Source organism: Corvus kubaryi, unplaced genomic scaffold (genome assembly GCF_017639235.1).
Source record: "Corvus kubaryi isolate FWS band 111438036 unplaced genomic scaffold, C.kubaryi_AGA036_p1.0 37397, whole genome shotgun sequence".
Lineage (NCBI taxonomy): Eukaryota > Metazoa > Chordata > Aves > Passeriformes > Corvidae > Corvus > Corvus kubaryi.
In genome coordinates this window covers 21,525,647-21,546,077 of record NW_024581136.1, presented here as the reverse complement: position 1 = coordinate 21,546,077, position 20,431 = coordinate 21,525,647, and the positions used below count along the sequence as shown (strand labels likewise).

General features: G+C 39.1%; 2 protein-coding genes across 2 annotated transcripts; both read right to left on the bottom strand.

Annotated features, from left to right (window-relative positions):
* Positions 1-5,046: 5,046 nt before the first annotated feature.
* TM4SF18 (transmembrane 4 L six family member 18) lies at positions 5,047-10,256 on the bottom strand. The gene is made up of 5 exons (XM_042042466.1): positions 8,517-10,256; positions 6,877-6,966; positions 6,073-6,215; positions 5,796-5,976; positions 5,047-5,392 (listed from the first exon to the last, which is right to left on the bottom strand). Exons 1-5 carry the CDS (start codon positions 8,691-8,693, stop codon positions 5,378-5,380), a joined length of 606 nt encoding a protein of 201 aa, XP_041898400.1. The 5' UTR covers positions 8,694-10,256; the 3' UTR covers positions 5,047-5,377.
* A 2,114-nt stretch (positions 10,257-12,370) lies between these two features.
* On the bottom strand, positions 12,371-17,453 carry TM4SF1 (transmembrane 4 L six family member 1). Its single transcript, XM_042042465.1, has 5 exons — positions 17,160-17,453; positions 15,338-15,424; positions 15,100-15,248; positions 13,539-13,719; positions 12,371-12,912 (listed from the first exon to the last, which is right to left on the bottom strand). Exons 1-5 carry the CDS (start codon positions 17,334-17,336, stop codon positions 12,898-12,900), a joined length of 609 nt encoding a protein of 202 aa, XP_041898399.1. The 5' UTR covers positions 17,337-17,453; the 3' UTR covers positions 12,371-12,897.
* Between the last annotated feature and the right edge of the window lie 2,978 nt (positions 17,454-20,431).

Sequence of the window (20,431 nt, the reverse complement as noted above, 5' to 3'; positions counted from 1 at the left end):
TTTGCATTCATGAACCTTGTGGAAAACATGAAATAAAAACACAGAACAGGCACATGCAATTTCCCTTTTTATGGTCCTATCCCTCCTACTCCCCACATCCTTACCTCCCCCTCCCTGCTCCTGTTTGCTTTTGTGAACACAATAAAACCAATTGCACAATGTCTCTGTGTGTCAAGAGCAAACAAAAGATTCTGGTAACCTCGTCAGTTCAGAAAATCAAAGAAATTTTTTCTATTTCTGCCAACCTGCAATCACACATATTAGCATTCAGACTGTCATAGAGTGTAAATCTTGTCACTGAATTGAAAGCAGATTTAAATGGACTTACAGACTAAGCTTAATTACATTCTTCACTATCTTCATCACTCTCTCTACAGCTTGTATGCTACTGAGAAAATAATCCCTATGATATGTGGCACAAGAGCACAATTTCTCAAGCACACTGTGAAAAGTTCTAAGTGACACTTCTTCTCTGTGTATCTGCTCTGCATTGACAAAAGGAGGCCAAGTTGTGCCTGCTCCTGCCTGTTCACACTACCAAACTGGTGTAGCACAAGCAGAAAAAGGAGGACTGAGGTCACTGGGATCAGTGTGCCCACCAGTGCATGGTTGTGTTAGCTCTGCTACCCACCACAGTTCCCTTGGAAATGTAATTTTAGCACAAAGTGTGGCATATATTTCTAGGGATGGAAAGGCCCAGATATTCATAGATGGAGATGGGGAGGTTTTCATCCCCTTTCCAGCAGTTTTAGTATTGCTGAAATTAGGCTCAGAAATTCCACAAAATGACCCCACTGTGTTATCTTCCTCCTAATCTGTTGCCAGACAGGATAAGCCACACTCTTCAATGATTAAAAACATAAGATCCAGATAATCTTAACTGTTACCCTTATCCAAATACACTACCCAGTGCCAAAGGCTTCTTTTGCTTTATTCAAGTTCTGTAAACATTTTGTATCAGTCTCACTGAAAAATAAGAACAAAATTGGACCTTAAACACAGAAAGCTTAAAAACCACCTAACTAAAGTTTGCAATGGCACTTTCTTTGAGTATATATCCATTACAACAGGGTTGTGTCTGAAGCTTTAGGCATATAAAGCCACCTGCAAACTTCTATTAAAAAATAGGCATTTTTGGTCACTTGGGAATTCTTTAAAAATGTCATCTGTGCTCGAGCACTGACACAGTCCCACTCATTCTAAATTAAAATTACAATTACAATTTTCCATTGTATGGCAACTTAAAATTATCTGTAATAAGCACCATCTCCTTGGCAGCTATTTTAATACTGGTCACAAAAATTATGATTATTTTGGATAGAAGACTAAGATTCAGAACATAACTAAAGTATAGCAGTTTCCCTGCAATGACACAAAAATCTAAGTGTTATTGACCAGGACTATGGTATACAATAATTCACCAATTTTAATCACTATTCCTATCAGGCACTGTCAGAATACTGAGTTTCATAATCTCACTTTCTGGAACCTTCTGAATTAAATGAATTAAATCTCACTTTCTGGAACCTTCTGAATTAAACACATCTGAATTAAATGGAGGACTCTGCTTCTCTCTAAATGAGTAAGCCAAAGCTGAGATTTCGAAATCTGACCAAATCTATGATGAAATTCTGGAGTTTCACAGGTTGATGTCACATGTTCAAAATTATTTCTGTAGGGATTTTTTTTCCTTTGCCATGGATGAAAATCAATAGCGCAGTGGAAAGATCAACTTATCCAGGTTGTATCTGCCCCATTTGTAAATTAAGTGAGGTAAAAATGAGAAAACATTTACCTCCTCTTATAATACTTAAATTCCTTAATACAGTCCTTAATAAATAAGTTGTTTGTGCATATGTAGGCTATTTGGTTTATTTTTTTTTCCAGATTTCCATTTGATTGAGAAAGAGAAAAACCACATGAGCAATGCCCTTGAGATCTCCACATTTGTTTGAGGGTAAAAATATAAACTTTACTTTGCCTTAGACCCCCGAATCTTCTAAATTACTCTTCCTTGATTTGCAAAATAACTGCATGTTGTTCTTATGAAAAAATACAACAAAAACTTCTGACAGGCAACATTTTTCCATTCCCACTTTTAATCATGCCTCCCCCAAACGTTCATATTATCTGTATGCCTAAGCACACTCCTCTTACCTTTTTCTTAAGGAACTCAAAAAACTGGCCAAAGTACCTCAGCTTCTCAAGTCTGTATTATCTTCAGAGGGTGTCTGAAAAGCAGGAACTTCTCTCAGGACCTATATAAAAAGACCCTATTTAATTGGTTAAATTATAAGTCTGCAGTTTGGTGTCATGAATATCCCTTTATTGTTTTAAACTATATTCCTATTCATATTCAATATTCATATTCATATTCAATCTCATATTGAGGATGCTGAAATGCTCTGACTGTTTTTAAAATCCCCAAAGTTCCATTGAAAAGATAAAGCTGATCTTTTGCTTCAACAATTTTCCTTGAAAGAAAAGAATAAGCAAACTCCCAAATTGAATATTCTGACAAAAAGTCTCAATAAGATCACACAGTGAGGCTGAATTGAACCCCCACCATTTCACAGTTCCCAGATTTGAATGATGTGTGTCTATTCCCTGCTGCCCATACTGCTGTGCTGGCTGCCTGCAGACCTCTGCAGTTAAACACCCTTTAAAGAGCTGGTGCAGCTTCATTTGTCCTCTGCCGCTCTATGTGGAAAACCCCTCTATCCATAATGGGAACAATCAGGAAACTGTAGTTCAGCGAGAGTCACTTTTACCTACACAAGGATTAATATACCGTAAAATGCAAAGGTATGGATGGGGCTCCACAGTATTTTATTGCAAAACCGAGTGTCTACAGTGATTTCCAGCTGCAGTCTTTTAAATAAATGGCATTACTGTTCCAGACACAGAATCCTAATACACTGGCAAAACGCACTGGCTGTGGGGGACAAATAATGCTGGAACTCTTAATGCAGATTCAGCACTAACTCCTCCCTGCCAGGAGTTCATAAACTCAAATCAGCAGCTTTCTTCCTGGTGTGCCTGGGGTGTTTTATGTGGGGATTTCAGCAGGCAGGACGTGCATTTCGTGTCCAGGAACTCTTGTGCAAAAATGGGTTTCTCATATTCCAGCTTGGTGCAAGCCTTGTCCTGGCCCCAAGGGCCACTTCTCCCTGTTGTTGGGTGAGGTCTGTGTTCTGCAGCTGGATGGTCATGTTGCCTCAAACACCACCATCGGGATCACTGGTTATGTCTAGATTTCAAGCCAGTTAATTAATATTCTTTACAGGAATCTTGGTTCTGCTACCAGGCACAGCTCATAGCACCTATTGTTAGAGACAAAATACTTAGGATTGAATCAGGACTTAAATTGATTGGACCAAGGTTAACTTTGCCTTACATCCAAAAGCCCTGCGTGAAACTGTCTATTAAATTCAGAAATATGACCCATTGTTAGCCTTTAGTATTCTTACCACCAATTTCAAATTAATAGACTGCCCCTTTAAAAGCTGAACCATCAAGTCACAGTTGAACCTGGCTATGGTAATGGAGATGCTAATTCTGGATTATGGGTAAAGACGGTTGCAGGATCAAGAAGTTCAACAAGAACCACATTACATGTCTCCTTATTTAATCTAAGCCCCAAAAATAAGAGACGTCTGTGATAGAGTAGAAATGCAAATTCACCAGACACAATCACACAAAAAATGATAAAGACAGATCCAGAGTTTGCAGGCAAGAAATCAGCAAGATTCTCTGAGATGTTTGGTAGGTGTACAGGTTGATTTTTAAGTTTTCTTTCTTTTCCTTCTGTCCACAAACAATATCCACAAATCCATAAAAATGTAGGATTATCATTTAAGATAAATGATATGTTACATATTTAAGCCTGGAGAAAAACAAGTGTGCAGTGACACAGTCCTCATTATATAATCATGCTTTTGTATCATGCACCTCTGACCATCCATGCCACCTTGAACCATCTCCCAAAAGACTAGCCCCATTCTTAAATGTCATTAATTACTTTATGACTTCTTGCTACTTAAAAGAAACTAAGCAAATAAAATTTTAGATGAATTCTTGAAATCCTACAGGAAGAAATCAGCTATTCAAAACAATCTAATAAAAGAATATGAAGGCAAAATCTCAATATTGCCTTGAAATAGAATTAAATGACAGATATATTCCGTTTTTTCTAAATAACTTACCCAAAGCTGACACTTATTGTATGGTATGCATTTCTAACAGTGTTTAATATTTGATGACAGTGTACCTGAATCCCACTGGTTCTGATGTAACAGGGATACATGCATTACTGAAGTCTGAAGTACATGTTTCTCTTTCCTTTTGGGTGTTCATTGTCTAAAAACCAGAGTGCTAAATACAGCCAAATGCTGCCCATACAACTGCAAATGGGCCAGATGTCCATTTCATTGTGAATCCCTGAATTTTCACTGGGAATGAAATAATAATTCTCTGAGAAAGTAAAAATACCTTTTAGCTGCTAATTTAAAAGAGATTATTCTTTTTCATCTGATCATTCTTGTCAATGAACGTTAGCCTTCCATTGTAGCATGCTCAAGATACCTGGAAGAATATTAATAAGCTAGCACTGGGTGCTCACAAGGTTCCCTCATATGTTCCCTCAAGTCACATCATACTCGACTAAAAGAAAAAAGTTTGCCTCTAAGTATAAAGTGAAAAGAAACCCAGTGCAATGATTAACATGTACCAATTAGCACAGCTGAGTTCAGACCTGTGTGTTTAATCTGTCAATCAGGCCCAGGTGCCTTTTTTACCACAGGAAAACTTGATAGACTTTTTTCAGTAATTGCTTTTTGCAATTAAGAACTTCTAAGATGGAAGGAGCAGGGTAGGCTCTGCCCTCCATCACCATCATGGTCTGTCTGTAACTAGAATTCATTCATTTAGAAATCATGGCTTCATGCCATGCACTAACAACCCCTCCTGATGTACTGGGCTTTGAACCAGGCCCTTTTGGAACAACAAATAGTCATACGGTCTAAACAATGACAAGGGAGTACAAAAGCAGTTCTACATCAGTTTATTAAAAAAAATAAGGTAATTTCAATACAAAAGCAGTTCCATTGTATTCAAACATCCCTATTGTCACAACAAGTTGGAGGGTAAAAAAATGAACTGTCCTTGCCAGGAGCAACAGGACAGGTGAAGAAAAACGTAGATGTCAGACAGTTCAAATATACTTCATCCAAAATAGAGAAGCTTGACAGACAGAGATTTACGATAAGGGTTTCATTTTTCTTTGTAGCACTCCAATCTACCACTATGGATCATGGACAGGCCATCTCTTTCATTATCTGGAGGTGGGGGAGAAGCAGCAATGATATCCTTGCCATTTTCAGAGAATCCCAGCCTGCCAACAAAAAACAAAGTGCTAATCTCTTTCATCATTGCTGCGAAAGCCACACATTAGTAAGAATGTCTGTAAATTGAATGTTAGAAGAAAGGTGCTCAGCAACCTCTGCTGACATATGAGTAATGGACTTGGCATCAGTGTTAATTTCCTAACCAGTTTTTTTTCTTCTCAGTCCTAGACTTAAAGGTCAGAATGAGAAGCCACCAACCTCTGTATACCACAAGAAATTAGTGGATTAATCAAAACCAACAAATGTATTATCAGTACATATTCTCTGGAAAAAAATATGCAGTAGCATAGAGAATGCATAAACCAAAATGGTAGGTCCCCAACTGAGAGAAATTGCTGAAGCTACAGTTACATGGAGATGCTGAAGAAATAACCTCAGATGTTTTGTTACCTGGACAAAAACAGAATAGGTCCCACAGAGTGTTCGCTTCAACTCAGCAGCTACTTTGAGAATGCAGATGATCAACTGCAGTGCACTGAGAGCTATCAAAATTGAGAGCAAAATGATGTTCCACTCCACTATGTTAGCAGGCTCTGTGCACTTAGACCAGGTAGGGTAATCTGTGAGGTACCTATTAGAGAAACACCAGACTGTAGTAAGAAGAATGTTTCTGACTACTGATTTGATGAACAATTTCTTCCAGAAGAATTACATCAATGTTTCTTACCCCCCAGCAGTGTCTTTGAAAATATAATTCCATCCACTTGATGAATTGCAGAAAGGGCCTTGAATCAAATGCAGGGTAAAAATGATGCAACTGTATCCTGAGAAAGCAATTCCAAGCAGGGCTAGCACAATTGAAATAAAACTCTGAAGTAAAGAGAGAGAGAAATATTACTGTGTGGGGATAGTGTCAACAGCAAATATGCTCATTCAGACTGCCTAGCGGCAGTCTGAATTCTGCCTTGGGGCGGAATTTCACATTTGATTTTCCCAGTCTTCAAAATTCAGAAAGAAAAATAGCAGGTAAAGAATAGTAAGAATACACATACAAAATAAAGATTAAGACAGAGTTTAAGGCAGTTCTACAAGTCTAAGTTACATAATTTTTGGATGGGGTTTTTAAACTTGCATTTTTGTAAAGTTGTTTCCCAAAATACCAGAGGAACACAATCATATATTAAATATGTCTGCATCCCAGACAGTGTGTATTGAGTAATTTCTGAAAAAAACCCTTTCAAATAATACAGGCAAAGGGATGAAGCTGTTTAGCTGGTGTGCTTCATTCTATGTTCTTACTTTATTTTACAAGGATTTGGGGAAAGTGTGTGTCTAATTTACTTTTGTCCTGCTTATGCTTCAGAAGAAAGAAGCTACACTTTGTGTGACCTTGCAACCCAATTTAGAATCCTCTGTGAAAGAAGTGAAAACAGAGCAGTGGAGAGGGCAGCAGGATGTGCTGGAAAAACAAGAGCAGGAAGGATTTGAAACAAGTGCTATGGAGATGCACAGAAATAAAACACAGACTCACCCTGTAAGTTTTGTTACAGCTCTCACTCTGGCAGCACCGATAGAACACACTACACTCCAGTGTTACTAGAATTACTGCCAGAAGAAGGATCTGTAAGAGAATATCATAAGGTCAGTGAGATGACTGCAGATACTAAATCAAAGTCTCTTTCACCTGCAGAAGGCAGGGATTGCATCTCTTCTACTGTCTTGATATTTCAAAGCTGATTTGTAGGACAGCACAATTATTTAAGGCACACATGGAACTGGAGTGGTTTTAGTAGGCTGTTGCTGTACTTGTGTCTTGTACTTGAAAGACAAGAGCACAGCATCTCCCATCACAGTAAAGTTCTACGAGCTTGGGCACAGGTACACCAGTAAGCTGAAACAATAAAACCAAGTTCACAAGTAAAAGAATTAATAACCAGTGAAAAGAAGGATATTTTATTGATAAAACACATTAGTTCAAACACTTTCTTGCTGACACAGGCACACAAATCAGGGTATTGCCTTCCTTACCAACACACTTATGCTAGAAAATGTCAGTGATGCAAACTTTAATTTGTTTGTCAAGTATCCATACTGATTTTTTCAGACTACTGGATTATTTAAGACGGATCCTAGATAATTTTTATAAATAGGACCTGGGCTCCAGAACCACAAACTACCATTCAGAGAGGCACAGGTTTGAAAAGGAAAGTATGAGAAGACAATACTCCTGAATCACAACACTATCCTCTCACATGCTGCTGACTGGTTTGTAACAGAATGATACCTGCAGTTTTAATAAATTGGTAATAATTTTAAGGCTAAAAATGCTTCAAAATATTAGTATCACTGTTGCAGTTAACTCTTTCATACATTTGCAACTGTTTTTCTGTTTGACTCTGCTATCGGGTAGTTTTTTCTTCTGCTAGAACAGAAGGTTTTTCTTCTGCTTTAAGGAGACTACATGATTTCAAAAGAATGTCTAATGTTTTAATAAGAGTTCAGCACCTTCATTAAAAAACCTCACTTATGCAGATAAACCCTTTTTAAGCACTGATTGTGTGTGATGCCCTTTGATCACATAACCACTTTCTGTTCCTGAGGCCCTTTATGAGTATAGTGAATAGCATGAACAGTGGGCAACTCCATGGTAGTTTATTGCTGCAGATGCATATTACAAACGTAACAGGGAAAATCCTACTATGCTAATCACAGTGAGACAATTCTCTATATTTAGCCTGACAACAGTAGTACCTGATGCATTGTGAACTGTATTCAGTCTTCTAAATACTGGACTGCATACAGGTCTTAAAAACATCTGAACCATTATGAGAAGCTCTTTTTGTTTCATTTGGGTAAAAGAGCTCTAATTCAACCTTCATAGGTGATTAAATCAACCTAGTGTTTGCCTCCATAATACAAGCATAAATTACATATGAACAAAAAGACCACAGGAAAAAACCCCCAACCCACCCTGCAAAATCACTTGCACTTAATAGCATACATAACTTGTCATTCAGTATACTATTTTCAGTTTGATTGAGTTTTTCTGCCTGCAGTGATTTTGTCAATGTAATCCATATGCTTTTTTTTAAAAGCAATTACGTTGCTGAAGTGTAATCCAATACTATTTGCTGTAGAATGCAACTAAAAATCCATAGACTGAGCACTTACCATCACACCTGAGAAACAGATACCTTCAAAATACCACTCATAGTTGGGGAGCTGGTAAATGGCAGCATGCAGAGCTTTCCCATTTGGAAAGTACAGGAGGATGTTCACAACAATACTCCAAAGCGCAAGAGGTATCAGCAGGCAACTCAAACAGCTTCCACATGTCTCCAAAGCCATCTCTCAAGAACTCTGGAAGTTTTGTTCTTCTAAGCTAACAAAATTTTACAAGACTTTCAATATAAGAAGCGTTTTGACCTCCCCAGCTTGATTCAGTCATTTCATATTTGCAGGAACCGGTGACTGGGGTGTGATTCCAGGGACAGAAGTGCTTAACAGTTAGCAGAACAACAGATTAATATCACTGTGTAAACTCACTGTCCTGTGTTAAGCATGTCTTTAAGTAGCCATTTCCCTTCTAAAAGATCCCCCGTTGTGATCTTCCAAATGAAATATGTCTAGGAGTCAGACTCAGGAAGGAACTTCAAAGCTCTCATTTCCTAGTGACTGCTCAAAAATGTCCTCCTCCCCACAACATGAACTGCAACACAGTTTGTGACAGAAGCAAGGTTTTTCAACCTTACTGCAGCATGAGGAAGTGGGCTGTAAGATGATAAATATGCCCTGTCTCTGTACAGAAGGCCATACTTTGCCTCATACTACAGAGATTTATTAACAGAACCCTAAGGGGGAACTAAAATGTTGCTGACTTGCAACAGCAGGCTGAGTCTGGGCTATCTTGCAGAGAGTATAGAAGCCCAAATAACACTGGTTAGAAACTGCAAGGCAGGTTTACTTTCACACTTTTAATAAATTACTCTTTCCCACAGCACTACGTGGCTCTACTGTCTTGCAAATTAAATCCTGTTATTTCTCCAATTGTTTCATTCTGTGCTTACAGCTGAGCTTGCACAGCTGCAGACCTGATTTATGTACACGTGACTTCTTGTGCAGGACAAAAGGTCTGGGTGTTTTTTTGAAATGCCTGCTGTTTGCACTGTGCAAAGCCAAAGTCAGATAGCTTTCCCATTGTCACATGTCATCATTCCCCAACCCCTGAGCATCTAAACGCTATCCCAGTAACACAGAGCCAGGGCAGTTTGAACGCTTGCAGCACAACCCAAGCCTTCAGTCTATGCTGCCGTGAGTCTTCAGAAAAGTAATTCAAGAATGAGCTTAGGCTTTACTCAATAGGAAAGTTGTAGGCAGAGGAAAAAAAAACAACCAACCAACCAACAATGGGGCTCTATCAAAAGCAGGAAGGCTGATTTTAGAAGCAATGACATCACAATATATTTTCCTTGTGTTTCCTCATGAGCTGTTTCAGGCTCTTCACACATGAGGCTTCTCATCCTCTCATAAAAGCTGTTTGGACTGCATGTTGTAACTAATTCCATACTATTGCTTAACATGAGATCACACAAGGAAATGAGTGTGCGTACCACCATGCCCATTTCCTTCTGCTGTGACTCTCCTCTTTTTCTAGGAGGTTTGATTTTGAAGTCCTCATTCTTGATCTTCACATATTTCCTGTTTTACTTTCTCATAACTGTGGACACTTTTTTTCAGGTGTCCCTCTAATCGGAATTAGTAGCAAACCTGCCTTTCCAGACTCATAGGCAGAGACAGAACTCATGTCATCAACACTGCGCCATAGAGAGCAGAGGAAACAGCTGCATTAAAATCACACACATCCAATCCCCATGACTGATTTTTTAGTACAAAACTCAAAGATCATATAATAGGTTGAAATATTTTCTTAAAAGCAAAGGCTAAAATTAGTAGCAAGCATCTTATTTTATAATCAAATTTGCTGCTACTTCCATTATAACCGTTCTGATTAGAAGAAGCTAACTAAGGAAGTGATGACTGAAGCAGCATTTGTTCTGCAGTAGTACAGCAGTCTGCTACACGACTTTGTTTTTAAACTGAGCTCTGCAAATACCAAATCACAGTGTGGTTATTTTTCTGGCACATGATACCACTGGAACAGGAAACAACTATTTTATACTAAGGATTAAGCAAACCTGTAAGCCAGTTTCTCAAACATCTTGCCAAGTGTCGCAAGCACTGCTTTTCCATTGCTATCATTATTCATGAGTTGATGCCAAGCCTGTTACCGAAAAGTCAGGTTTACTCTGTATGAGTGACTTCTTTGCCAGCTGAAATGAATACAACCTAAACCAATCACTTCTCTACAATGTAACTGATAAACCTCTCAAAATACTCTCTTATGCACCAGGCAACAAAGGAATCCAGCTGGCCATTTTTTACACAACAATATAAATAGTGAGCAGGAATGCTGTGCATTAGTGCTACAGGGATCTATTAGTGCTACATGCATTTGTGCTGAAGTTTCAAGTCTAAACTCTAGACTAATCACTCTGTGTATTGGAATTCTAAAATTGCTTCAGTTCTTTAATTGATTGTGTGTACCAGAAGAACAAATAACCATTATGCAAGAATAAAGGCAAAAATCTTTAAGTTGCATGGTAATTATACATGATTCCATTGAGGACTCTCTTTTCAACTTTCTCTCCTTCCACACCCAATTTAAACTTGCAGATAGTTTTTCAAACAGTGCATCTTCACACACAAAGACACCATACTACACAGATGCAAGGAATTTTGTGTGTATACACATGCAAATATTCTCCTTCCTCCCCCTCATAGCAGGACAGGACAGGGATAGACACTACAAAGAAATGGCATTAAATGGCATTAAAGTCCCTCAACTATTTCTATGTATTTAGGTATGAATAAATGCAAAATTCAGGTATCCTGAGATTCTAAACACAAACTCTTTTCATCATCATTTTTCTGGTGTAGATATATGTGGACAATTCTGTTTTCACAGTTAACTTGTTTTTTTCAGGTATGTATTTGTACAGGGCAGACTTGACTGTGCAGACAGCCTGAGATACACCTGAACTTTCTGGCTACCTTTAAAGACCACCCTCCTAGTTACAAATAGCCTAAGGATGCACTGAAACCCACAGGAACTTCTTTTTCTCCTATGAATAGAAACTAACTAATGAGGAAAATAAGTAAGTAATGGATATTTTGAACCAAACCACTACACTTATTTTCAAAGACAATATGAACACCTAAATTCCAAAACTGAGCCTCATTTCTTTGAAATAAAGAGCATGTCACTTTTTGGTTTTCACTTGAAAAATGTCATTGCCAGCAGAAATGCTGCCATGCTGACTTTGCCAGCAGTGCTGTTGGCAGCACATTATTCAGATGTACTTGTGATGAAACTCTAATGTGCTACAAGCTACACTTAGAGGTTCTTGCGCAGGACCCTACAATAATGACTTCAGGCTGATAACTGGTGAAGTCAGGTATTTCAGATTAATCTGTCTTCACTGACCTGAATTTGGACTGTATTCCTTGAATGCTGTGAGGCCTGAGGGTCTGCTGAGTGAGGTGAAAAACAGGAGTCCTGTCCACATTTGTTTTATCTCAGGCCTGTAATGGAGCAATCAGGAGATGATCCCCCTTGGGAGGGCAGGAGGGGCTCAAGAGCTGGGCTCAGCTGTGCAGGGACCCCCTCAAGCTCCCTGGGCTGGCCATCAGTTGGGAACTGCCAGCCCTGACCCAGGACTAAGACTCCACGTGTGCAATTGTGTCTGTTGTTGAACCCTTATTATGAACAAACACCTGTTTCAGTAAATGAGCCAAACCAAGCAAGGAAGCAGTTCCCACTCTGGCAGAGACTGCTGGAGAGGAAAAACAGGTTATAACCTGACTGCATTAAATCCATATTCTCATGCCACCACGGCCCTTTACTCCAAGACCAGACAAGCAGTGTTTCAGCATGGGCAGGGAAGGAATCACTGACACCTTCTGGGTATTTTTAATACAAATCTTTATTTGTGAAATACAGGGGAAGTTCAGAAAAATCCCCAAAAGCCCTTAATCATCCACATTTTACTGCTGCTTTGGTTTTGGGCCAGCTGACCAAAACCCAGTATTCACTTTTATCCAGGCTAGACTAGATTTGGTTTGTGTTCATTCCAAGATCAGAATGAAAGAGCAACTTTATTGGGAAAGCAGTACAAAGTACAGCTGTCGTGTCAGTAGAAAGAGAAAAATAAATAAAGCCACTTTAGTGACCTATGTTCAGACTGTTGCCTGTACCAAGATGAAATGAACCAAAGAAATTCAGGATACATTTTGCCTTTAGGTTTAGGCAGGTTAGTGGAAAACCTGCATATGACTCCAGCAACAAAGGCTGGCCCCAAGTCAGTTAAATTCATGGCAACAGCACAGCTTGACAACAATGCATATTTCAGCATGCATGGAATGTTTTAAAAAAAATCCACAGTATTTTCATTACAGCACACACATGCACCGATGTCAGTGCATTGTCAGGTTTCTAGCAAACATATGTCTGTGGGGGGAACAAAAAGAAAGAAACATATTAATGGAAAGAATGCTAATATTGTATCCAACTAAAAACGCAAAAATTAACCTGACCACATTTAGAAAACCATAGCATAGCTCTTCTATACTGCAGTTAGAGCCAGGAAGACAGGAGGAAGAAAACAATAATAGCTTTGAAAGAGCCCCAACACTCAACTATGACAATTAAAAAGGTGAAACACATGCTTACCTACAGTGTGCAATATAAATTATATCTGGTTCATACTTTAAGCCACGGCACCACACTATGCAACAACAGTTTAGGCAAAGACCACAACCACCAGGAGATCTGTATCTCAGTTTTTTCACCTATACAGTGCTGATGATCACATGTGTCACTGGACAGAAAAAAGCCCTCTAGCTCCTAGCTCTCATGCAGATTAACATGACTGTGACAGCTGAGGAATCAGCTGAAATCATGTGATCAAACACTGCATGAAAATTCTAATCACAACAGGGCTATAGAAACAGCTGCACAGGGAATTGTTGCTTAAGAATACCTAAAGAGTAACTGCTGAGTAAGACTCCACAGGAGCATAAGTAACAAGTTTCATGTTCATCTAAGAAGCATGGGTATATCTACAAATTACTTACCTCCTCATGACTGCAGCACAACCCACACAGTCCTCCAAGAATGCCATTGATTATCTGTATGAAGCACAGAATGAATTCTATTCCTCCCAAAACAAGGAGGATGGAAAAGAGGGTGACGTTCCACTGCACGATGTTTTGAGGTTCCTGACATTCAGACCACTTGTTATACTCAAACAAGTACCTGTACACAGCAATTAAAAGCATATTGCATTGTGTCAGAGTGGGATACGTGGGATACTTACCATATACTAGAACCAAATTATGTCTAGTCTGTAACTGCATCAAGGATATTCACTCTATAGAGTCCCAATAGGCTAGGTTCCCTTAGGAATAAATTCCTAATAGAATAGAAAAAACAATGGTTTACTCCATGCAAGGTTAGTTTGGTTTAGGAACAGGTTGAAATAACAGCCACACATTTTTGCTAAGTCTTAATTCTTTTAAAAAAATAATCTAAGCTATAAAGGCATCATTTCCTATTGCTGATTGAAGTGAGGCACAAACTCAAGAAAGCTGAAAGAGTAAAGGTTTCTCTCAAAACAATCACAGAATTTTTCATGACTGGGCCTTTTTTCTAAAGATAGCAGTCACTGATCTGAGGCAAATGGGTCACTCTCCTGTGCTGCTGTCTTTGGGCCCTCACATGCTTACTTGGATGAGCCAAACACAGAAGAAATTTGGAGGGGTACTGCAATATTTAAGGTGTTACTGCTCATTCACATTTTGGGAACAACAGCACTTGCCTTCAGCAAGGATTTAACCTAGTTCTTCTATACTCAGTCACAGTAAGGAGGATGGAGAAGGAGGAATGATCCCTCTTGAGAGAGATACAGGTGAAATATAAAATTCAAACTCTACTGCAAAGAGCTTTATGTGGCTTCTTAGTCCTCCAACTGCCTCTAGTCTGGCATAAGACATAAGCTGTTTCTAGATACAGCCTTGAGGTTGCAAAACATACAAACACTTTAAAAGCATGCCATGATATAAACCGTATCAGGATTTATGTGCATTAATGGGGAATAGCACACTGAGACCTTTTTTGCAGGAGAACCCTAATTAGGGATCATTAGGAGCTTCTTGCCCTCTCTGCCCTGCGGTGTACAAAGATCCTTATAAACCTTCTCAAGTTTCATTTATGAGGTTCTATGCCATTGTCACTTATGTGGGCATTGTGCCACTTTACGCTGGTGGAAAGCAGCTTCAGAAGCAAGTCTGACAAAACAGATTCTTACACAAATCATAAGACAAATTTCTTAACAACCACTATTCCTAGTTTGTAAATCCTTCAAAGTCCTAAAACTTTATACTTTGTTAGAGATGTTCATGGACATGAACAGTATATGATGTATAGATTTAATTACCTATATGTATTTCCATTGTTTTGGTTTTACACTGTAGCAGCAAGGGTATCTGATGCCATTTGTTAAGTTCTTAGTAAGTGAGAAGGATAAAGTTATGAACAGATCTTGGTATATGGTTATTGGACATTGCTGAAAGGTACTGGAATAAAGCCCATGTGTACACGGGGAAGATACAACATCCTCATGAACAGACAACTTACCCCCCAGAGGAGTCAGTGAAAGGATAGATCCAGTTTCTCTCTAGGTGTGTAAAACAATATGGTCCTTGAGACAAGCCCAGTGCTGAAATGGTTATACAGTATCCAGAGCCAAGAATCCCAACAAAGGCTGCCAGAACTGAGGACAGCATCTGCACAGCAGAGGTAAACATGAGCTTTCAGTACAGCCATCGCCTTGTCTTTGGGATTACCTGGGACTGGGGTATATGGGATTGCTTACCGCACAGCTCTTTCCACAGCCCTCATGGCCGAAGCACCCACAGTCATCACTGTGAAGCCCAATGAACACCGCAGCTGGAATGAGTACCTGGATATGGAGCAAACAAATCACACTATTCCTTTTGGTTGCACAGAGAGGGCAGATAAAACGCAGTCTTTGAATTGCATTCATTTATGCTGCTTCTTGCCAGTCAGCCTGTACAGGTGATTCAGCTTTACTCCTATTTAACACAGTAGGCATCTTGCTACTGACATCTCCAACATCAGAACAGGTATATTTCTATTGCCACTTTGTGTATGCACAGCACTTAAGCATAGAAAGAGACAGTTGAGGTACTGATACATTTCAACTATTTCAGCTTTAAAAGTTTTTGTTCACATTAAAGGCTGTATAATAAAAATAAAATGCTTTGCAAAAAAAGGCATTAACTTTATTCCAGTGAGGACTACAAAATAACTTTTTTTGCAATACAACTACTGCCAATATACTTGTTGCTTAAGAGCAATTATCACTGCCTGTGTGACAAACCAGTCTGACTAGAGTAGAAAGTCTAGTAAAATTTTGCTCAATTCAGACAAACATCTCATTACAGACATCTACTTTTTTCCAAGATTTCACGACCAGTTTCCAGTGACAGAAATGCAAAGTAACAAAGCAGAAGCTATCCATGAGAAACATAAAGCCTCCATACTCCAGAGCTTTTAGCATAAAATCAAGAATGAATGGAGCTGATTAAAAAGAGGATCCTCCCACCAGCAATAATAGCACTTAACAGTGTCCACTTATAAAGACTCTACACCCAAGAGTACCCCGGAAAACCATAAAGAAAGAGTAGAGAGTTATTTGCAAACTCCACAGACTTTCTTAAGGAGAAACTAGAATAAGAACTATACTATTGAACAGACACATACTTGTCAGCCCTCACTCAAACCCATTGCTGAGTCCCAATGCTTCAGGTCCAGAAGAGGTTGTACAAGGGTGCTGCAGGAGAAGTTCCATTGATTTCACTTGTATTATTCTGTGTGTAAAGCCTAGTCTTTGCAAACCCCACTCTAGGTCCCAGTGGGGCTGTAACACAGCTGTAAGCACCTCTCACTACACAAAGTACCTTAGCATGCAATTTTTTTCAATTTGTGATTTGTGGACACCTTGAGATCATAGAATCATAAAGTGCTAAGAATTGGAAGGGACCTATAACCTATTTTTAAGAAGACTTCTAAAAGCAGATGAAAAAGGAAGCCTGGAGTTAGGGGTCTTAAATATGCTACAGTGTGGTCCACAAAACTGAAAAGGTAGAAAATAAGAGCTTCAGATTAATGATATCCTATAATGAACACACTCAATCCTTGCATCCTGTTATTCAAATGCAAAGCTTTGACAACTATCACTCAATTCCTCTGAATAAATAGCTTAGGCAGAGAAATAACTGTCAACATGTCAGATAATAGAAATTAAGGAACTGTATCTAAATGCTCATTAGTTAGGGACATTTAAAAGGAGAATGGCTCAATAATATAACAAACTTAAGATTTAACCCTTTATGCAAACTGTTATCTACTGAGAGGCTTGGTTTCACTTTTGCATTTGGATTCTGTGCCCCAGACCCTATGGTTTTTCAGCTTTAAAGTGCCATCATGTTGCAGATAAGATAACCAATAGTAACTAATAATAGATATGGGATAATATAGCTCTTTTTTTATACAACTCCAGAGACTCTGGTTGACAAGATATTTGATGAATAAATTCAGGTAACCACTAGAGAAAGAGCAGTACCAAGTACCTCCAAAATAAACTTGAAAGAAGACACCAGGTTATTACTTACCAGAAAGCCTCCACCTAGAATGCCATGAAGGCACTCCACATATTTGCTGAGGTGATGCTCTGAAGCAAATCTTGTTTCGCCATTGGGAAAATAAAGTAAAGTGTTGGCCACAATGCAGAGGAGGGCAAGGATGAGCAACTTATAACCAACACATCTAGCACATCTTCCAAAACACATATTCTCAGCTTTAAAAATCCTCCTCCAACTTGTCCGATCCAACCTATCTCACACCCTTCCACACCTAAAAGAAGATCAGTGTTTATTCTCACCTCCTTAAATACCAGGGGTTACCTAGCTACCTGGATGACGTTTACAACCCTTCCTAACCACCATTCCCAATTGTAGAGTGAGAGAGCAAGCATGGCAGAATGCCACCGCCCTTTTTAAATGCAATAATTGTAGATGAACCAAATGCAATGAAGGAAATATTGAATACTAGCTGATTTCACACTAATATATGATGCTTTGAATAATCACTGGTGAACATGATTACATGTGAAAAACAGGCTTAAACCACAACAAAAGTTCTGTTGGGAACTGAAGGAAAAATGTTTTGTTTTCTTTGTTAGAAGCAGCTTTGAATTTTAGGTTTATAGACTGATTCAGAACAACCTGAAGCCAGGGAAAGACTTCGCTGACTTCAACAGCACTGAGTCAGAGTTTTGGGTATAAACAGAATAAGGTCTACAGCAATGAGGAGTATGTGGAGCAACCTCTCACTTTGCTGTCCTGTTGACGGAACAGAAAATCTCACCAGGACATTGGAAAACAAATAAAAAGAACAGGTAAGCTTCTTAGGAGTGTCCTTGTTCTTGCCATTGTAAGATGAGCTGAATTTAGATTAACAGTCAGTTACTAAATGGTTTGGTAACAGCTAAACCAAGCAAACACTCGTGAAAAATACTGCTTAAAAAAAGCAGGATTATAAAAGAGAGTCCGTGCACCAAATATCATGTATAGAAACACACACAAAAAGAACAATGCCAAGAAAGAAACAGATTTTATCCAAGGTTTCCAAATGGTGTTTCATGTACCAGTAACATTAATTTCCATAGTAAGTGGAGATACAAAGTGAGCTATAAAAATTAAGATCTAGCCTTTTCTCTTTTCCCTCATGCACATTTTGCTGAAACAGCCCAAAGACTTTTTCTTTGCACACAGCTCAACACAGAGGTGTGAGCTGCCAATGACCACTGCTATCATGTGACAGCAGGTAACTAAAATGCACAGGCCCAGACTAGATCCAGGTGGTGCTGCTGCCATCACCACAGTACAATGTAATTCTCATTGCAAAACCAGAAGCTAGACAAATGGAGTTTGGGAATGTACAGGATATTAGAAAACTATAATGAAACTTTTAAAAAATACTCATTCAGGTTTCTTTTTTGGAACGTGGGGTAGGGTGTGTTTAATTGCTAAATAACACAGTAGACATAAGCCCAAGTCAAGCCCATGCTATTCTTGCAAGAGATGTGAGCAACACTTATGCTGAGAAAGAGTGTGCAAAAATAAAAAGTGGGGGGTGAAGCAGGGGAAGAGAGCAGTCTGGTGCAGCTGTGGCTTTGTGATGTAACTTCTCTGGGTATTGTGGCTGCTGACCTTGGAGACTTCCTTCATTATGAGAAATATCCTCCAATTGTACAAACATAGGCTGGCCATTATTGTGTGCTTCACCCCTAATGACTAAAACAACCCTAAACATTATCCTGCAAGTTTCCTCTGCAGAAGAAAACGGACGCTCAGCTGAAAACTTCCTTTATTTTGTTGGGCTAAAAAAACCCCAAACTACTCCTTCCCCAAAACCCGCCACCCAATACTCTTCCCCCATCATATACCACACCAACATATCGCCTGTGGGACATGGATTTAAAACCCTAGCCCTAACCATATATTTGAAAACTGTTCTATTCACAACTTAAATAATGGTTTTCTAAATACTTCATTAAAAAAATTCACATAAGTGAGAACTTCCTATATTTAAAATCAATTCTATATTTAAAATAACACATGTGGGGCATTGCATGGGCATTGCAGGCTGCAGTTAGAACCAATACCTCTCCAACAATACACTAGCAGTTCAGATCACTCTCCGGTATAGAATCGTATTACAAAAGCTCAGATTACAAAAATCTTGAGCTTTCTCAACTTCATGTGCCTGTTTGCTTCATAAATCCTAATTTTACTACTTGGCAAAGTGAGAAGCAGTGGATTTTTGGAATGCCTTGTGGGCATGATGAGTTTTAAACTATGAAATATACTCACAGATGAGCAGTAGCCAAACACAAGATCTTCATTAATTTGAGAAAGAGCAGGGCCTAAACTGCAGCTTCTGACATGCTCCAGTACTATCAGGCATTGGAGTTTACACTAGAGTAAATAAAACCAGAACTGAGGTTTGAGTCTTTTATACAAGAATCATACTGTTTGCACTTGGAGAGGTGAGGTAATCGCTTACTCTCTTACAGATGCTTCCCCACGCCCCACAGGAAACTACACTATTTCTCTCACACAGGATGATTTCTGTAGCTCTGATGCCTATCATGGACAAAGAACATGCATTAAAAGGCAATCCAGCATTCAGTATTATTAAATACAATAAAAGTCTAGGCTAAAGCCTAACTTTAGACTATAGGTCCAGCCCTCAGCTCTGGCTGAGAAGAACCTCCAGCAGTGTGGTACAGGAAGGACAAGATCATCAAAGAGACAGTGAAGCAAATTTGTGTAAGGTCCAGCAGGTAGGACCATTGTCAAAGACTTCCATATCCTCTCCTGGCAGGAGAGGTTCATAAACCATTACAACAACTGGCTTGTGTCCCCAAATCATCAGTTCTGCTGGTTAAATTTGTCAGCAGAGCACTGCTATGAAGGGCAGGACACTTACCCTTCAAGCCTGAGAAGTGGCTGAAATTGGATGCCTCGTCCAATTACTGAGGTGCTTATTAGCAGGGCTATTTTCACATAGAAGGATCCAGCCATCCCTCTATAAAACAACCCCCCCAACCTCAATAGTCCCTGTTGCTTTGGTTCTTCTGTTGCAGCCTGCTTCTGTCGCAAAATGTAAATGCTAGAAAGAAACTAATGTTTCCTGATGCCAAAAAGTGGAAGAACTCAAAACTAGTAGAAGAGCTCTCAGCATTGAAGCTCTGAAAGGTTGAGTATTCTCTAGCTTTCTGGATCTGATTCTCAACCAGCACAAGAGCAACAGAAATCACTTTCTTCAGCTCAACAGAGTATTGGAAACATTCGCTATATTTTTGGACAAGTTTACCTAC

Bases quoted from the DNA above. Each gene is read 5' to 3' on its own strand.
- TM4SF18 (XM_042042466.1), bottom strand. From the start codon at position 8,693: ATGGCTTTGGAGACATGTGGAAGCTGTTTGAGTTGCCTGCTGATACCT. The intron at 6,967-8,516 runs GTAAGTGCTCAG...ATTCTCTTACAG, and splicing joins TCTGTTTCTCAGGTGTGATG to ATCCTTCTTCTGGCAGTAAT. The intron at 5,977-6,072 runs GTAAGAAACATT...TTTCTCTAATAG, and splicing joins TTCAAAGACACTGCTGGGGG to GTACCTCACAGATTACCCTA.
- TM4SF1 (XM_042042465.1), bottom strand. From the start codon at position 17,336: ATGTGTTTTGGAAGATGTGCTAGATGTGTTGGTTATAAGTTGCTCATC. The intron at 15,249-15,337 runs GTAAGCAATCCC...TCTGCTGTGCAG, and splicing joins GCTGTGGAAAGAGCTGTGCG to ATGCTGTCCTCAGTTCTGGC. The intron at 13,720-15,099 runs GTAAGTTGTCTG...TGCTGTGTACAG, and splicing joins TTCACTGACTCCTCTGGGGG to GTACTTGTTTGAGTATAACA.